This window comes from Trachymyrmex septentrionalis, unplaced genomic scaffold (genome assembly GCF_001594115.1).
Source record: "Trachymyrmex septentrionalis isolate Tsep2-gDNA-1 unplaced genomic scaffold, Tsep1.0 scaffold129, whole genome shotgun sequence".
Classification (NCBI taxonomy): domain Eukaryota; kingdom Metazoa; phylum Arthropoda; class Insecta; order Hymenoptera; family Formicidae; genus Trachymyrmex; species Trachymyrmex septentrionalis.
In genome coordinates, this window is record NW_017304428.1 from 996,479 (window position 1) to 1,011,423 (window position 14,945).

The 14,945-nt window shown below is 33.6% G+C and overlaps 1 protein-coding gene and 1 long non-coding RNA gene across 9 annotated transcripts in view; one reads left to right on the plus strand and one right to left on the minus strand.

The window, feature by feature from the left end:
• Window positions 1–13,568, plus strand: part of LOC108756630 (importin-9) — a 24,223-nt gene extending 10,655 nt beyond the window's left edge. For all 8 annotated transcript variants that reach the window (XM_018500587.1, XM_018500595.1, XM_018500588.1 and 5 more), the window contains 8 exons: window positions 6,810–7,071; window positions 9,438–9,751; window positions 9,845–10,070; window positions 10,159–10,430; window positions 10,536–10,944; window positions 12,884–13,032; window positions 13,143–13,215; window positions 13,298–13,568. In XM_018500587.1, coding sequence (XP_018356089.1) covers window positions 6,810–7,071; window positions 9,438–9,751; window positions 9,845–10,070; window positions 10,159–10,430; window positions 10,536–10,944; window positions 12,884–13,032; window positions 13,143–13,215; window positions 13,298–13,500 — 1,908 coding nt within the window. In that variant the 3' untranslated portion in view covers window positions 13,501–13,568. The remainder of the gene's footprint in view (window positions 1–6,809; window positions 7,072–9,437; window positions 9,752–9,844; window positions 10,071–10,158; window positions 10,431–10,535; window positions 10,945–12,883; window positions 13,033–13,142; window positions 13,216–13,297) is intronic.
• LOC108756631 lies at window positions 2,214–4,337 on the minus strand. Its single transcript, XR_001939852.1, has 3 exons — window positions 4,273–4,337; window positions 4,030–4,040; window positions 2,214–2,224 (listed from the first exon to the last, which is right to left on the minus strand). It is a non-coding gene; the product is annotated as an uncharacterized LOC108756631 (long non-coding RNA).
• Window positions 13,569–14,945: the final 1,377 nt, after the last annotated feature.

The following is a 14,945-nucleotide window of genomic DNA, read 5'->3' on the forward strand; positions in this document are numbered from 1 at the left end:
TTATCTCGAAAACATGACATTATTGAGAAAAATTGTTCCGACAAAAGTTATGAGGTTCTAATGATCTATTTACTGATCTTATCAGTTTGATTGTGAGTGGCGTTGCTAAAGTCAGGTCAAGGTCGCATCGATTTTTTCCAATGGTATACCCTACTTTTGTTTCTAGAATCTAATAGTTGATGTCGAGAGCTTTTTAAAACGTTATAAAAAAATATTTTTTTATTAAGCATTTTTTTATGATACTTGAAAGTTACAATACCGTCGGCATTAGTATGACCCAAGTCCGACCTATTTGCTTTGCTAAAACCTGTTGAATGTTTTTCAGGATCATGTCCTGAATATCATTTGTCAACATCAAAGCCATTGGACGTTGTGCCTCTTTTTTTTCATTTTTACATAGAAATGTAATTTTTTAGTGCAAAAATGAAAATAAAATAATGCAAAATGCACTGTTCAAGAAATATTTTAGTGCATCAATTAAAATAATATCTATATATACGCACGCACGCACGCACGCACGCACGCACGCACGCACGCACGCACGCACGCACGCACGCACGCACGCACGCACGCACGCATGCATGCATGCAACACACACATAAGGTGAATCATTTTAAGTGATACACAAGTGAAATATCGTAAAATATAAAAGATACGAAAAAATGTTTTAAAAAGTTGCTCAATTATTATTAGGGGGAAAGAAAGTTGTGACTGGTTGACCTAGAGACATATTCAATTTTAAAATATCTTTAGTAGATCTGTAGTTACAGCCATCTGTAGTGAGCAAAACTATACCGAAATACCTAATAAAATATAAACAATCTACAATACAATTACTACTGTGATACGACATTGGATAAAATTTAACTCTCTAACTCACTTGGGCCAATGAATTGAGTATTTATGATCTACTTTTCTACGATATTCTACAATATCCTATGATATTTTACGATATTCTCTTAGGATCGCCTTTGTCAAATTGTCTCAGTCAATTTAAGATAATCCTCAGTATAAAATTTATTATGTGGGTAGAGTGGCTAGATCTAATCTAAATAAACTAGGACATTCCTGATTGAAAAGTAGGACAAAAAAGAAGATGTTTTAAATTAAATTATAATGTAAGTTATATATTTGAACTCAAAAGTAGAAGAAAAACATTTAAAAATCCTAAGAACATAGGATATTTGAATTCTCGCTGTTTTTTGCTAAAATATAAAACTCATGCTTATTTCATCAAAAATTTACTTGATATTTTATTCACAATATTGTCCATAGAAAGCTACAATCTTTTCCCACTTTTCGGGTAACAAATGGATTCCGTAGTAGAAAAATTCAGGTTTTTTCGAGGCGATTCAGTCATCGAACCATATTCGAAATAACTGAAGTACTCAGAAAGATCATGCTACATCGACCGAAACAAATAATAATCTGAAGGAGCAACGTCTGGTGAATAGGGCGAATGGGATGAGATATCCCTTCTAAGTGCCTCCAAGATTTCTTTCATTGGTTCTGCAACATGTGATCTAGCGTTGTTGTATGAAAAAGAATAACTTTGTCATGTCTTTGGCCTATTGCGGGCGTTTTTCTTTGAGTGCTTGATTCAAATTGAATAATTGACGTCGGTAGCATTCAGCATTGATGGTGTGACTTAGTTACAACAGCTCATAGTACACTATACCAACTTGATCTCACCAAATGCACAGAATGACCTTCTTTCCATGAATATTCTGTTTTGGAGTTGATGTTGATGGTCCGCCGGGACGCATCTATGATTTCTTGCGCTTAGGATTATTGTAACAAATCCATTTTTCATCGCCAGTCACAATTCGATGCAAAAACGACTTCCGTTTTTGTCTTTGAAGCAGCAATTCACAAATGGCTAAACGTTTCACAATGTCTCTCAATTCATGTGGGATCCAATTTCCTAGCTTCTAGATCATTGTGTTTAAACATTTCCTAACGGTTGACTCATCGACATTTAATGTTTCCGACAACTCTTTAAGCGTCTGACATAAATCTTCTTGAAGCAATGCTTCCAATTCTTTATCTTCAAACTTTTTTGAACCAGAGTGCTCTTTGTCATTCACGTCAAAATCGCTGTTTTTGAATCTTCTAAAGCAATCTTTGCAAGTTGTTGCAGATAGAGTATGTTTCTCATAAACCTTCACTAGTAAATGATTTTTAGCAGCAGCAGATTTCTTGAGATTAAAACAGAAAAGTAATGCTTTCTACAAATACTCTTTTTTTGATACGAAACTCGACATTTTTAATGCGATAAAAAATTGTGTTCTTTGCATCCGATCAAATGTACTTACATACTGATTATTAAAACCTATTGATAGTACTTAAGATAGTACTTAAACCTATTGATAGAGTTTAAGAGAAGAATTAATTTGGGGAATGCGTGCTTCTATTCGGTTAAGAAACTACTCGGTTCGCGGATATTGTCTAGGCGCTTAAAAATTAGAATTTACAGAACGATTATTTTACCGGTAGTCCTTTATGGCAGCGAAGCGTGGTCACTTACATTACAAGACGAGAAAAGATTTAGGGCTTTCGAAAATAAAGTACTTCGAAAAATCATCGGGGCAAAACGCGATGAGGAAACGGGCGAATGGAGAAAATTACACAACGCAGAATTACATCAATTATATAATAGTCCGGATATTATTAATGTCATAAAATCGCGTCGATTAAGATGGGCAGGTCACGCGGCGCGTATGGATGAGAATCGAATTGCATATAAAGTACTAATTGGTAAACCGGATGGGAAAAGACCATTGGGTAGACCAAGACGTAGATGGGAAGAAAATATTAGAATGGACCTTAACGAAATGGGGTACGAGGGTCACAAATGGAGGGATCTGGCTCAGGGACGGGAACAGTGGCGGGATTTGGTATTTGCGGTAATGAGCTTTCGAGTTCCTAACGCCTAATAATAATAATAATAATAATAATTGATAGTACTAGTACTTTCATATACATCAGCAGTCACTTTCGGCCAAGTTGAAGTATTGATCCCTCGCGGTCAACAGCAAAATTAATTCAAGCATCTAAAAATATTTATTAGCAGTATAAATAAGTTTCCGCCGTTTTTTATCAAAAATTGGGCATTTATTGTGAAAGAACGGTATCTAATGTTTTATTCGAAGTATTGTCCATCCCTAGCCACTACTTTTTCCCATCTTTCTGGCAGCATACGGATACAGCGTCGGAAAAACGCTTCATCTTTTGAAGCTGTCCACGAATCGATCCAATTTTTGGTATCTTCATATGATGTGAAGTGTTGCTCAGACAGGCTATGCGCCATCGATCGAAACAGGTAGTAATCAGAAGGAGCAATGTCTGGTGAATACGGCGGGTGGGGTAAAACTTTCCAATTGAGTATTTCCAAGTAGGTTTTGACCGGCGCCGCAACATGTGGACGAGCATTATCATGCAGAAGAATAACTTTGTCGTGTCTGGAGTAGTAGTGGACGCGTTTTTCCTTAAGTGCTCAGCTCAATCTCATCAATTGTGTTCGGTAGAGAGCCCCAGTAATGGTTTCGTTCGGTTTGAGCAACTCATAATAAACGACACCTAACAGCTGTCGTTAGCTGATCCCACCAAATACACAACATGAGCTTTTTCCCATGAATGTTCGGCTTGGCTGTCGATGTTGAAGCATGGCCAGGTGGTCCCCATGATTTCTTCTTCTTTGGGTAGTGGATCCATTTTTCATCACCAGTGACTACACGGTGCAAAAATCCTTTCGTTTATGCCTGGCAAACAGCATTTCACATGTGAAAAATCGGCGTTCAACGTTTCTCGGCTTCAGTTCATATGGAACCCAATTTTCTTGCTTTTGAATCATTCCCAACGATTTTAAGCGATGTGAAATTGCTGGTTGAGTCACTCCTAATGTAAGTGCAAGTGCTTCTTGCGTTGCACGAATCTTCATCCAATAATGCTTCCAATTCCGCGTCTTCGTACACTTTCGGCCTTCCGCTACGTTCTTTGTCTTCGACGTCAAATTCACCGTTCTTAAACTTTTGAAACCACTCACGGCAACTTCTCTCACTTAAGGCAGCCTCACCATATGCTTCTACAAGCAATCGATGCGCCTCAGCTGCAGATTTCTTCAAATTAAAGAAGTAAATCAAAAGCTCCCGCAAATGATGCGTTAGTCATATACACAAGCATGAGCTCACGTATATGTGCTGTTGGCGCGCTGATGGCGCTAGAGCGCCTTGCCACGATAAATAGTTGAACTTATAGGCGTAGAAAAGTGACGTTTTGATGACGAAATTTGTGCTGCATGCCATTTCGTTATTATTTGCTCAATTATGAAAATGTGACTTGTCAAAGTACTTATCAAAGTCGTAATTATCGACTAAAGTTATTTTAAAATTTTATATGTAAAAGCGTATTTTTCACTGGATCAACAGCTGTCAGATCATGTGTTTCTGCTCGAGTATAGGTTCACTTGCTTTTTACGATTGTCAAAGGAGGAAAGGACAGTTTTCGTCGATTTTTATAAATGGCGTAACATAAATTAACGTGTCATTCCCCGACGACTACAGGAGCCTTAAGATGGAATCATACGGTGCGGAAAAGGGAATAAAGAATGCGTCATTGGAATAACCAGTTAGTACTATTCGAAATAACGCAAAATAACACTGATTGGTTATTTCTATGATACATTCTCTATTCCACAGTCGTTTTCCGCACCGTGTGATTTCACCCTTAATAATTTCTGCCCCTCTCTCCCGCCCTCTCCCCTCTCCCTTCCTCTCCTCCCTTCCATCACTCCTTCCTCCTTCTTCCCATCTCTTTCTCCCACCATTCCTCTTTCCCCATTCCTTCCTCCCCTCTCTCTCTCAAAATGAGTACACTCGAATATGCTAAAAAACCGGCCAGACATTCCCGGCGCTTTAAAAAAAAAGAGTACATATCCAGAAAAAATTGGACGTCTAGTTGCTCTATTTATGTGTGACAGAGTCACAGTGACTTAATAACTTCCGACTCCCTCACTCGCTTTCAAGTCCCAAAAGTAATACAAAAAAGATTACACATTGAAAATCGACTCGGATGCCTCCGGGAGCCCGAAAAAAAAAGAGTACATTTCTGAGAAAAAAGTCCGGATGATTACCCTGTATGTGGGAATATTGCGTCACACGTAACAAAATTGTAAATATGCTTCTCATCTTATAATTATAGTTCACTGATTACACGTAGTTATTATACAATATTTACTTTCATTTACCCTTATATATGAAGTATATTAACAAGGGATGTTTCACAACTGTCCGGAACCGATTTGATTCTTCATGAAATATGTTGTAAACACAAAAATCTAAGAGACACGTATTTTTTTTATACGTGCGCTAACTTATGTTTAAGGAATGAAACACTTCTTTGAAAAAAAAAACGGTATTTTTCAAGCTGAATATCGTTGGAAGTATAAAAGATGGAAAAAAATGATTTAACAAAAGTTGTATAGTTTCAAAAATATTTTTAAGTTGTGAACTAAAAATTTTTTAATTTTTTTTTTGTTTGACGAAATTTTCATCTCGCACAGTTTTCTCAAATTTTTCAATTTTTTTTATTAAATTAAAGATTTTTTTTTTCAAATTCAACCATGTATAATAAAGTTATATTACAAGATATTATTTTTGAGAATTAATTATAAGCTCTTCAATACACACGCTATTTGTGCTCATGTGCATAAGTAATTATTGTCGAAACAATAAGATACATAAATCGATGAAGAACGAAATTGATATTTCTAGATATTACAGATGATTGATATTACAGATTAAAAATAACATTAACAGTAAGAGTTATGATAGTTTTTATTATTCTTCCTTAAGTGAGTAAAACTTTTGTTTTTTTTTCATCTTTGTATTATACGTTATTTCCTTATAACATCTTAATATTATTCTCTGAAAGTTATTTCTTAATGATCACTTTTGCTTCAACATTCAAAAATTCGGTGAAAAGAAATCGTAAAACACTCAATAAAAAAGCAAATTGGAGATTTACTCTTTCGACTACTGTAAAACTCATTTTTGTATGATTTTTACTTCACACCATAAATCTTTGTAAAATTTGTACAAAATGTTCAGATTTGACGGGTATTTGTTTGTGTTTGTATAGCTCCGTAAAGGATCAATCAAATTAAAATATCAATTACCTTCAAAAGTAAAGATTTCAATTTTTTAAATGTTTTTTTACAAATATTGTTGATTATTTTTGACGAAGTTATTCTATCTTGAAATTAAAGAATCATTTTGAATTAGCATTAAAAAGGCCAAATCAAAGTTTAAGTTTCTCTGCGAAAAATGATTATGAAACAATGTTTGAAATAAGCGTTTTAAAACTTAAAGCCAACTTTCAGATGAAATATCAATTACCGATTTCAAAGATAGAGATTACAAGCTTTCAAACGCTTTTTTGGTTTTCCGTCTACGATGATTTTTCGTCGAGTTACGGTGTTCTGAATATTGCACAATTTTGAGCATGTTCGAAAATGTCCCCTATTTTTTGTTGAGTAGTGTATAAACAAATTAAAAAGTATTAACTATATATATATAACAATAATTAAAAATAAATTAATAACTATTATAATTAAAAAAATATACTCTTGTTTTACTAAAACGTTATTTGTTTCAATGATTGAATTAATAAGATTTTTTATTTGAATTTATAATATTATTCATAGAAAATTATTTTTCTCATATAAAAATAAAAAATAATTCAAACATTTTGAAATACATTGCATTGCAATGCAAATTTTCATAGAAATTAATATTTTTTACCATTTGTAGGCTCTTATTAGTCATTTTGAGGAGAAGGCGGTACATATTCTTTGTGATGTAGTTACGCAACATATTGAAGCAACAAAGACGCTACAAGCTAACGATGATAGTAGCAACAGCAACGAAAGTTGGTGGAAGTTACGGGAATCCTCTATTTTGGCACTGAGTCTTTCTAAGAATTGTGTCATTGAAAAACAGCAAGCTGAAACATTGCAGTTTGATATCATTAGATTTCTAGATGTAGTTGTGTTGGGAATGTTAAATGATTCGGGTAATTAATCGTATGTATATGTGTGTATATATATATATGTATGCGTGCGTGCGTGCGTGCGTGCGTGCGTGCGTGCGTGCGTGCGTGCGTGCGTGCGTGCGTGCGTGCGTTCCTTATAAAGAATTTTAAGACGAACAAATGATATGGTTATTTTTTGTTTTTCACTAATTTAAACAGAAGTTATGTTTAACTAAACGTTTACGAAATAAAATAAATTTAAAATATTAAAAAATTCATATCTAGGAAACTAATGATGACAAAAATCTAAAAAAATAACTAAATATATATTTTAATTGTAAAGCATATATTTTAAAACTTAGTAAAAAAAATCAGTAGGAGTCGGTGACGAAAGCCGATTTGTCGAAAAATGTCCCATACATACAGTGAGGCATACAACTTGCATACCTCAAAAAAATTTATAAACTATAAATTGTATGAAAAACTGTTACATATATAAAAGTTGTATGACTTCGATGGAGAGGGGGGGGGGGAGGACATTACATAGTGCATAAATTTTTTTATAGGTGGGGGCGCTAAAAAAATTTCGAAGTTAACCTCATTCTTTTAAATGAAATTTTTATATGAATTTTTTACATAATATAATTTCTCTAACTGTTCTGTATACAAAAATATTAAGATAAAGATATCGAAAAATCAATAGTTTACGAGATATTTTATACTTCATTCCAGCACATATTGACATAAAATATTAAATATTATATCTCTTAAAGTATTAATTTTTTAATAATGATATCTTAATACTTTTATGAATAGAATAATAAGATGAATCAAATAGTGTAAAAAAAATACATGTAGTTACTTATTTAAAAAATTATCCATTTTGCTCACATATTTTTTTAAAGCAATTATGTTTCTTTACACCAATTAATTCATCTTTTATTTATTTTATTTATAAAAGTATTAAGATACGATTATAAAAAAATTAATGTTTTACGAGATATTTTTTTTAATACGTGCCAGGAATAAAGTATAAAATATCTCATAAATTATTGATTTTTTTATACTTTTATCTTAATATTTTTTTATGCAGAATATATATAGTTAGAGGAATCATATTGTATAAAAAATTCATATAATTCCATTAAAAAACATGAGATTGACATTTTTTTAACACTTCCACTTGTAAAAAAATTTTTGTACTATGTTATGACCCTTCGAAGTCATACACTTTTGTATATAGTTTTTCATATAACTTAAGTCTATTCTACAATGTGCTCTTTGTTTCCTGTTTAAACGGGATAAAAAGCAAAAAAAAATAAATAAGATGTAAAAAATAAAGCAACAAACAAAAAGCAACAAACAGGAAACAAAATGCACATTGTAGAACAGGCTTTATAGTAATAGCTAATAAGTAAGTTTTTCGAGGTATGCAAGTTGTATGCCTCACTCTGTATATGTATATGCACGCACGCGCGCACACAAGGTGATCCAGAATATTTGGAACTATTTTTATGTACAGATTGCAGATAGAACGGATTAAATTGAATCGAAAAATCCTGTACAAATAATAAAATTAACTTTTACAATTTTAACGCAATAGTTAATAAGTTATTAATTATTAAAAATTGTATTAGTGCGGTCTACTACCGAATGCAAGGGCATGACAAGCGGCGAGATGCAGCCGTCCAAGTTGCTAGGCAGTCTAGACACGGAATTATATTTATTACTAATTAACAATTCTCCGTGTGCCTAGCAACCTTGATCACTGGGCGGGCTGCATCCAGTGATGCATATTTGGGTCTGGACTTCGGGTACGTCGCGTTTGGCACTGAGCTCGGCTCAGAGCGTTCAGAGCGATTGAGCGCGTCAGCGAGATACGTTCGTCCTTTTTGCGTTCGGCAACTTTCGTCGCATCGAATGCGACCCGAATGTGCATCACTGGTTGTATCTCATCATTGCGCTTCGGTGGTAAGCTAGGCTAATATGGCAATTTTTAATAATTAATAACTTGTTAACTATTGCAAAAATTGAAAAACTGTACAGGATTTTTCGATTCGATTTAGTCTGTTCTATCTGTATATGTGAAAATAATCCCAAGGTAATTTTACCCAAGGGTAATTTTAATTTAATCTTAACAGGCAGATATTTCGAAAATATATAATATTACCAAAAAACATTCTAAATAAAAGTTGTATGATATAGAGGGAGACGTTCAATGGTAACTATACAACTCTTTGAAATGTTTTTTGGTAATATTATATATTTTCGAAATATCTGGTACAATTGCATATTTTTGAAATATTTGTCTGTTAAAATTAAAATAAATCATTTTGTATGTAAGAATTTATTAGATTTTGACATATTTACGAAATGGAAGCCTAATAAATTGTTATTTATTATCTCAGGATCGCCCCCGTTGCTTCTCGGTCGTTGCTTATGTCTCGGTGGACGATACGCCAAGATAATGCCACTAGAAGTAAGTTCCCGATTTCTGGAAGCGACAGTTAATGGTTTACAGGAAAATCAACCACCTTGTATACGCATTAGTGCTGTTAAGGCAATATATTGGTTTAGCGAAGCGTCAACTGGGAAGGATCCCATTATCAACATAATACGTTGTCATATGCCCAACATTTTTCAAGGGTTGTTTAATCTAGTTAGTCAACCTAGCACAGACGTTTTGACTTTGGTCATGGAGACATTTCAAATGCTAATTTGGGTAATGCCGACGCTCTTCTATCATACATACATTTTTCTTGCAATGTATTTCTATTATTTAAGTTACTTGAATCTTATTTGTGTTTATATATAGCAACATAAAGAATTTACAGCATCAGTGGAAAACAAGATTTGCCCTTTGACAATTGCAGTATTTGTAAAGTTTCATAGCGATCCGGCAATCTTAGACATATGCCAGGATATATTTAAGGACTTGACACAGAATCCGAGTTGCATCGAACCTTTGCAAACTCGTATAATATCGACTTTAACAAGCATGATGATAACTCCTATAAATAAATCAAAGGATGGTATAAATGGTATGCTCTTCTTTTTTCTTTTTCTTTTTTCCATTAAATTTAATCGTTCAATTTAACCGAGCCATTAGCTTTTTGTTTTTTTTGTCAGAGGGATCTCGAGCTGTAGCATTGGATGTGTTGAAAGTTCTGGTGCAATATTCGCCGATGCCTTTGAGTAACACTTTGGTAGAGACTGCTTTTCCGACTGCCTGCCATTGTATTCTTAATTCGGAAGACCATGCGACGCTGCAGAGTGGCGGGGAACTCATACGCACGTATTTATCCGTGGCAGCACAACAGATCATCACTCATCGAGACAACGAAGGACAAACTGGGTTACAGTACATACTGCAGATAATCGCTCAGCTCTTAAATCCGCAGGTGACATTGCCGTCTTATCCGCCAGCTTATTTAATTTGTCGGAAAATTAGGTACCCTCACTAGGAACTAGTTACATACATATATGTGTATGTGGAATAATTTCAGTCGAGCGAATTCACTGCCACTTTTGTCGGGCGTTTGGTCACAACACTGATTCGAAATGTAGGGGACAGTCTGGGTGAGAATCTCGACTTGCTGTTGAAAGCAGTGCTGAGCAAGATGCAGAGCGCGGAGACGTTGATCGTAATGCAGAGCCTGCTAATGATTTACGCGCATCTTATAAATACGCAGTTTAACGCTGTGCTAAATTTTCTGTCAACTGTGCCTGGGCCAACAGGACAGAGTGCACTTGCCTTTGTACTGTCTGAATGGGTCAGTAGGCAGCACTTATTTCTCGGTAGATATGATCGCAAAGTCGCGACAATTGCATTATGTAAGATCATGGAATACGGAGTCACTCACGGAGATAGTAGATTGGATGAAATTGCGGTGAAGGGAGATATGATCATCTCAGGTTTGTAGCATTCTTAGACTAACGTTCGACAAATACGAGTATATTATTTATAGAGGATTGTTTTAGATCGAGATAATCGAAATAAACGCGCAATTATTACAATGCCGATTTCTAAGGCCCATTCGTAATTTGTTAATTGTTCTTAGACTATTTTGATTACATAAAAAAGTTAGGCAAATTAACGAGTATACGGTGAAGTGAATTTTTTCCATAGATTTTATATATACGAGTATACATGGACATGTCTTGCAGTTACACTCAGAGGACCGAGTTGATAGAGCGAGAGAGTATAGAGCGGAATCCATAGACGTTGCTCGTTTTATTTATGTTTTATATATTTTTTTTGTAGAAATAAAAAATAATCATTATAATAACGCCAGATTTAAGAAAAAAATTGATACATTGAAATAAAATGAATAAAATCCTTATTCGCATTGTTACAAAATCAGTTATATATTTCAATAATTAATTTATGAAATTAATTTCAAATTGGATCAAACGCGAATAATTGCACCACAAACATTTTTCATTTTAAGCCTGTTCTTTTTAACTGAACTTCTTGCACAGTTCATCTTTTCTCTTTTTTTCTCCAACGTGGAACTTTAGCTAAAAAGAACAAACCTTTTAACATTTGTCATTTCGGTACCGATTCCTCTACTTCAAGCGTCGCACATCGCTTGAAGTGGAGGAAATGGTACCAAGATGACAAATAATGATGTTATAATGAAAGATGTAATCTTATTAACGTTTTGTGATGCAAAAATTATTCGTATTTGATCCAATTTGGAATTAATTTCATAAATTATTGAAGCATGACAGTGACTTTATAACGATACGAATAAGGATTTTATTAACTTTATTTTAATGTACCAATTTTTTTCTTTAAGTCTGGCGTTATTATAATGATTATTTTTCGCTTCTGCGAAGAAAAATATGTAAGGTAACATAGAAATAAAACATCTCTGCGCGATACCGAAGTCCTCGAAAATGTCCTTCCTTTGTGTAGAATATTTTTAAATTTATTTTATATATGGTCTCACTTTTGGCCGGGTATATACAGGTTAGTTACGTATATTGCTATACTTAACAGAGCGATTATTTAATTTATTTCAAGTAAAAAAGTTCATATAAATATGTGTTCTAAACGGCTTAGTTTCCGAAATAAAAAAATTTTAACGTGTAGTAATAAACTGTTTATTTGGAAGAAATACAGCTTGAACTAGTCAAAAACAGAAAAACAAAAATAGGCTTCACACACACAGATCTTCTGATGAAATAAAACAATTAAATGAATTGTTGAAAATGTCCACCTTGCGCCATGATACATCCATCGAGCCTTCTTCTCAAATTGACGTACACGCTCAAAGACACCAGGTGTGTTACGTATTGCCTCGCATGAAGCAACTATTCGATTCCTCAAATCATTCTCATTCTCAATTGGGATGGTATAAATCAATGATTTCAGATGTCCCCAAAGGAAATAATTTAATTCTGGTGATCTAGGAGGCTTTGACTTTGACTTTGTTACTTTGTTTACGGCTATGCGAATGGTAAGTCACGTGAAGCAAGGCATATTTATGCAGGAAGATATCTCCAACGCAATTTATCGTTTTGTCAAACATATGCGATCATTCATCTGTATTTCGGAAATTAAGCTGTTTAGGACACATGTTTATATGAACTTTTTTACTTGAAATAAAAGAATCGCTCTGTTGAGTATGGCAACATACTTAACTACACCCTATATATGATTGAATTAATTTTTTATTATTATTCTAACGTTACGTAAGAATAAATTCTATTCTATTATAAAAGATATTACATACAATGATACTCTCATTCACTGCGGTGATTTGACCTACTACATAAGGTTACTTTATTCTATGAAAAATATTTTTATATTTCTCAAAATAGTGAATTATAATTTGGGAATATACAGGAATCGAAGATGGTGTAAGGACCAGAAGCAAAGCTGAATCGCAACCTTATGAATGGACTACGGTGCCTGTACTTGTAAAAATTTTTAAAGTAATAATCAATGAATTGTCGAATGACATCGAAGCCATTAGTGCTAGCCAAGATACAGAAGTAAGTACCATGTTTTTATATATTTGCCTACTCTTTCATTATTTGTTATTTTATTTTATCAAAGTAATATGCTAAATTTGATTAAAATATTCCTTTATATCAACATCCAGGTTTCTGACGATGAGGATGAAGAAGATGATGATGAATTGATAGATCCCGGAAATGAAAGTGCAAATATTTTACGTAAGTTATGTATAAATAATTTATAAATTGCGTAATATTTAGGAATTATAAGAGAATGTCATTAAATATGATTTCTTTATAGAATTTGGAGGTACAGATGAAGATGATGATGAAGAAGATCCAGAATTATTGCGGGATTCTATATATCATTTGAATCTTGGCCAGTATTTGCGCGATTTCTTGCTAAACTTCTCCACTCATCATTGTTTCCACATGTATATCCAACACCTGAATGTGCCAGAACTAAAAGTCTTGAATAATATAAATATTAATGCACTCGTTTAATAGAATAAGTAATTTAGATGATCGAAACAATTTTGAAATTTCGTAATAAACGACCAGTCATTTTTATATATTTTTATATTTATTCTACACCTCGTTTTTTATATTGCTTGAAATCAAATTTCGTTTCATTTTACCTTGTTCAACAAAAAATGATTTTTTTTATTCAAGTACAAAAACAAAAGCATTAACGAGATAGTATTAAAGAAATTTTCAGGGCTTAGCATGACTTCGGGGCTGGAAATTAAAGAACGCTGGCTCTAGAGTCCCTAGAAAAACAGAGTCTGAGGGCACGATTACATGTAGCGTGGTACGCGGTCAATTAATTATATTAAAAAGTACTTGGTAATGTGAATTTGTCACTGGTTCGTGCCGCTTACCACACTACATGTAATAGAGGAGAAAAGAAGCAAGCTGCATTGTTTGCGCGGTTCCTATAGTACCTAATTAGTTTCTGTACCGCATACCGCGCTACATGTATTCACACCCTGTGACCCTTTGACTGTAAATTTTAAAACATACATAAATGGAAGGAGAATAGAGCTGGATGCAAAATCTGTGCGAAAGATAGTAACGAATAAATGTTGGTAAAGCGTCTATTCCTCGTTCTTGCTGCTCATCATCACAATCGCTGCTTCCCGACCCCACACGTCGGTATTTGAACAAGGAAGGCCGAAATCGACACTGGCGCATTGCCAAAAACATTTATCCCTTACTCTACCTTTCTCTCTCACACAGATTTTTGCATCAGAGCGGGCCATGGGCAAATATAGGTAATGTCCCTTCCATTTATGTATGTTCTAAGCTGTAAATACATGGACTGCTAGCCCCTCATTTTTTGCTATAGAAAATGTACACTCTCAGTGCCACCGAATTAAAGTTGGCTGAATTTTTAGGTTCCGCTCCAAAGAGTAAGGGCCATAACATACAAAACTTAAGGCAATAAGACGTAAGTAATAAGGAAATCAACATGTTGGATTAGCTACTGCTTACGTTTTACTGCTTAAGTTTTTTTTTATGTGCCATGGCCCTAAAGACCGGTTTAAATTTGATGCGAAAAAATTTGTTGCCGTGCTTTTTATAGTAAAGAAAAGTTTATATTCGTCAAATGTTAGGTTGAGAATTGAGAGGGAGTCGAAAAAAATGTCAAATAAATAGAAAAAGGATGAAGTGTTGTTTTTTTGATTGTTTGTTTGAGGTTATGCTACCTGAACGAGAATTTGTATGTCGGGAAAATGCATATAAAATCCAAATAAATAAAAATAATAATTTTAACAATAAATATATGAGAAAATTTAATAAAAGATAATAAATGATTTTTCGTGATTATCTTTGAAAGCAGTAATTTTAAATATCATTAATTGAAATTGAAGAAATAATTTAAATAACAATAAATAAAGGGCAAAGTAAGAGTCAACACATTTCTTTAAAAAAGTCATATAATTAAA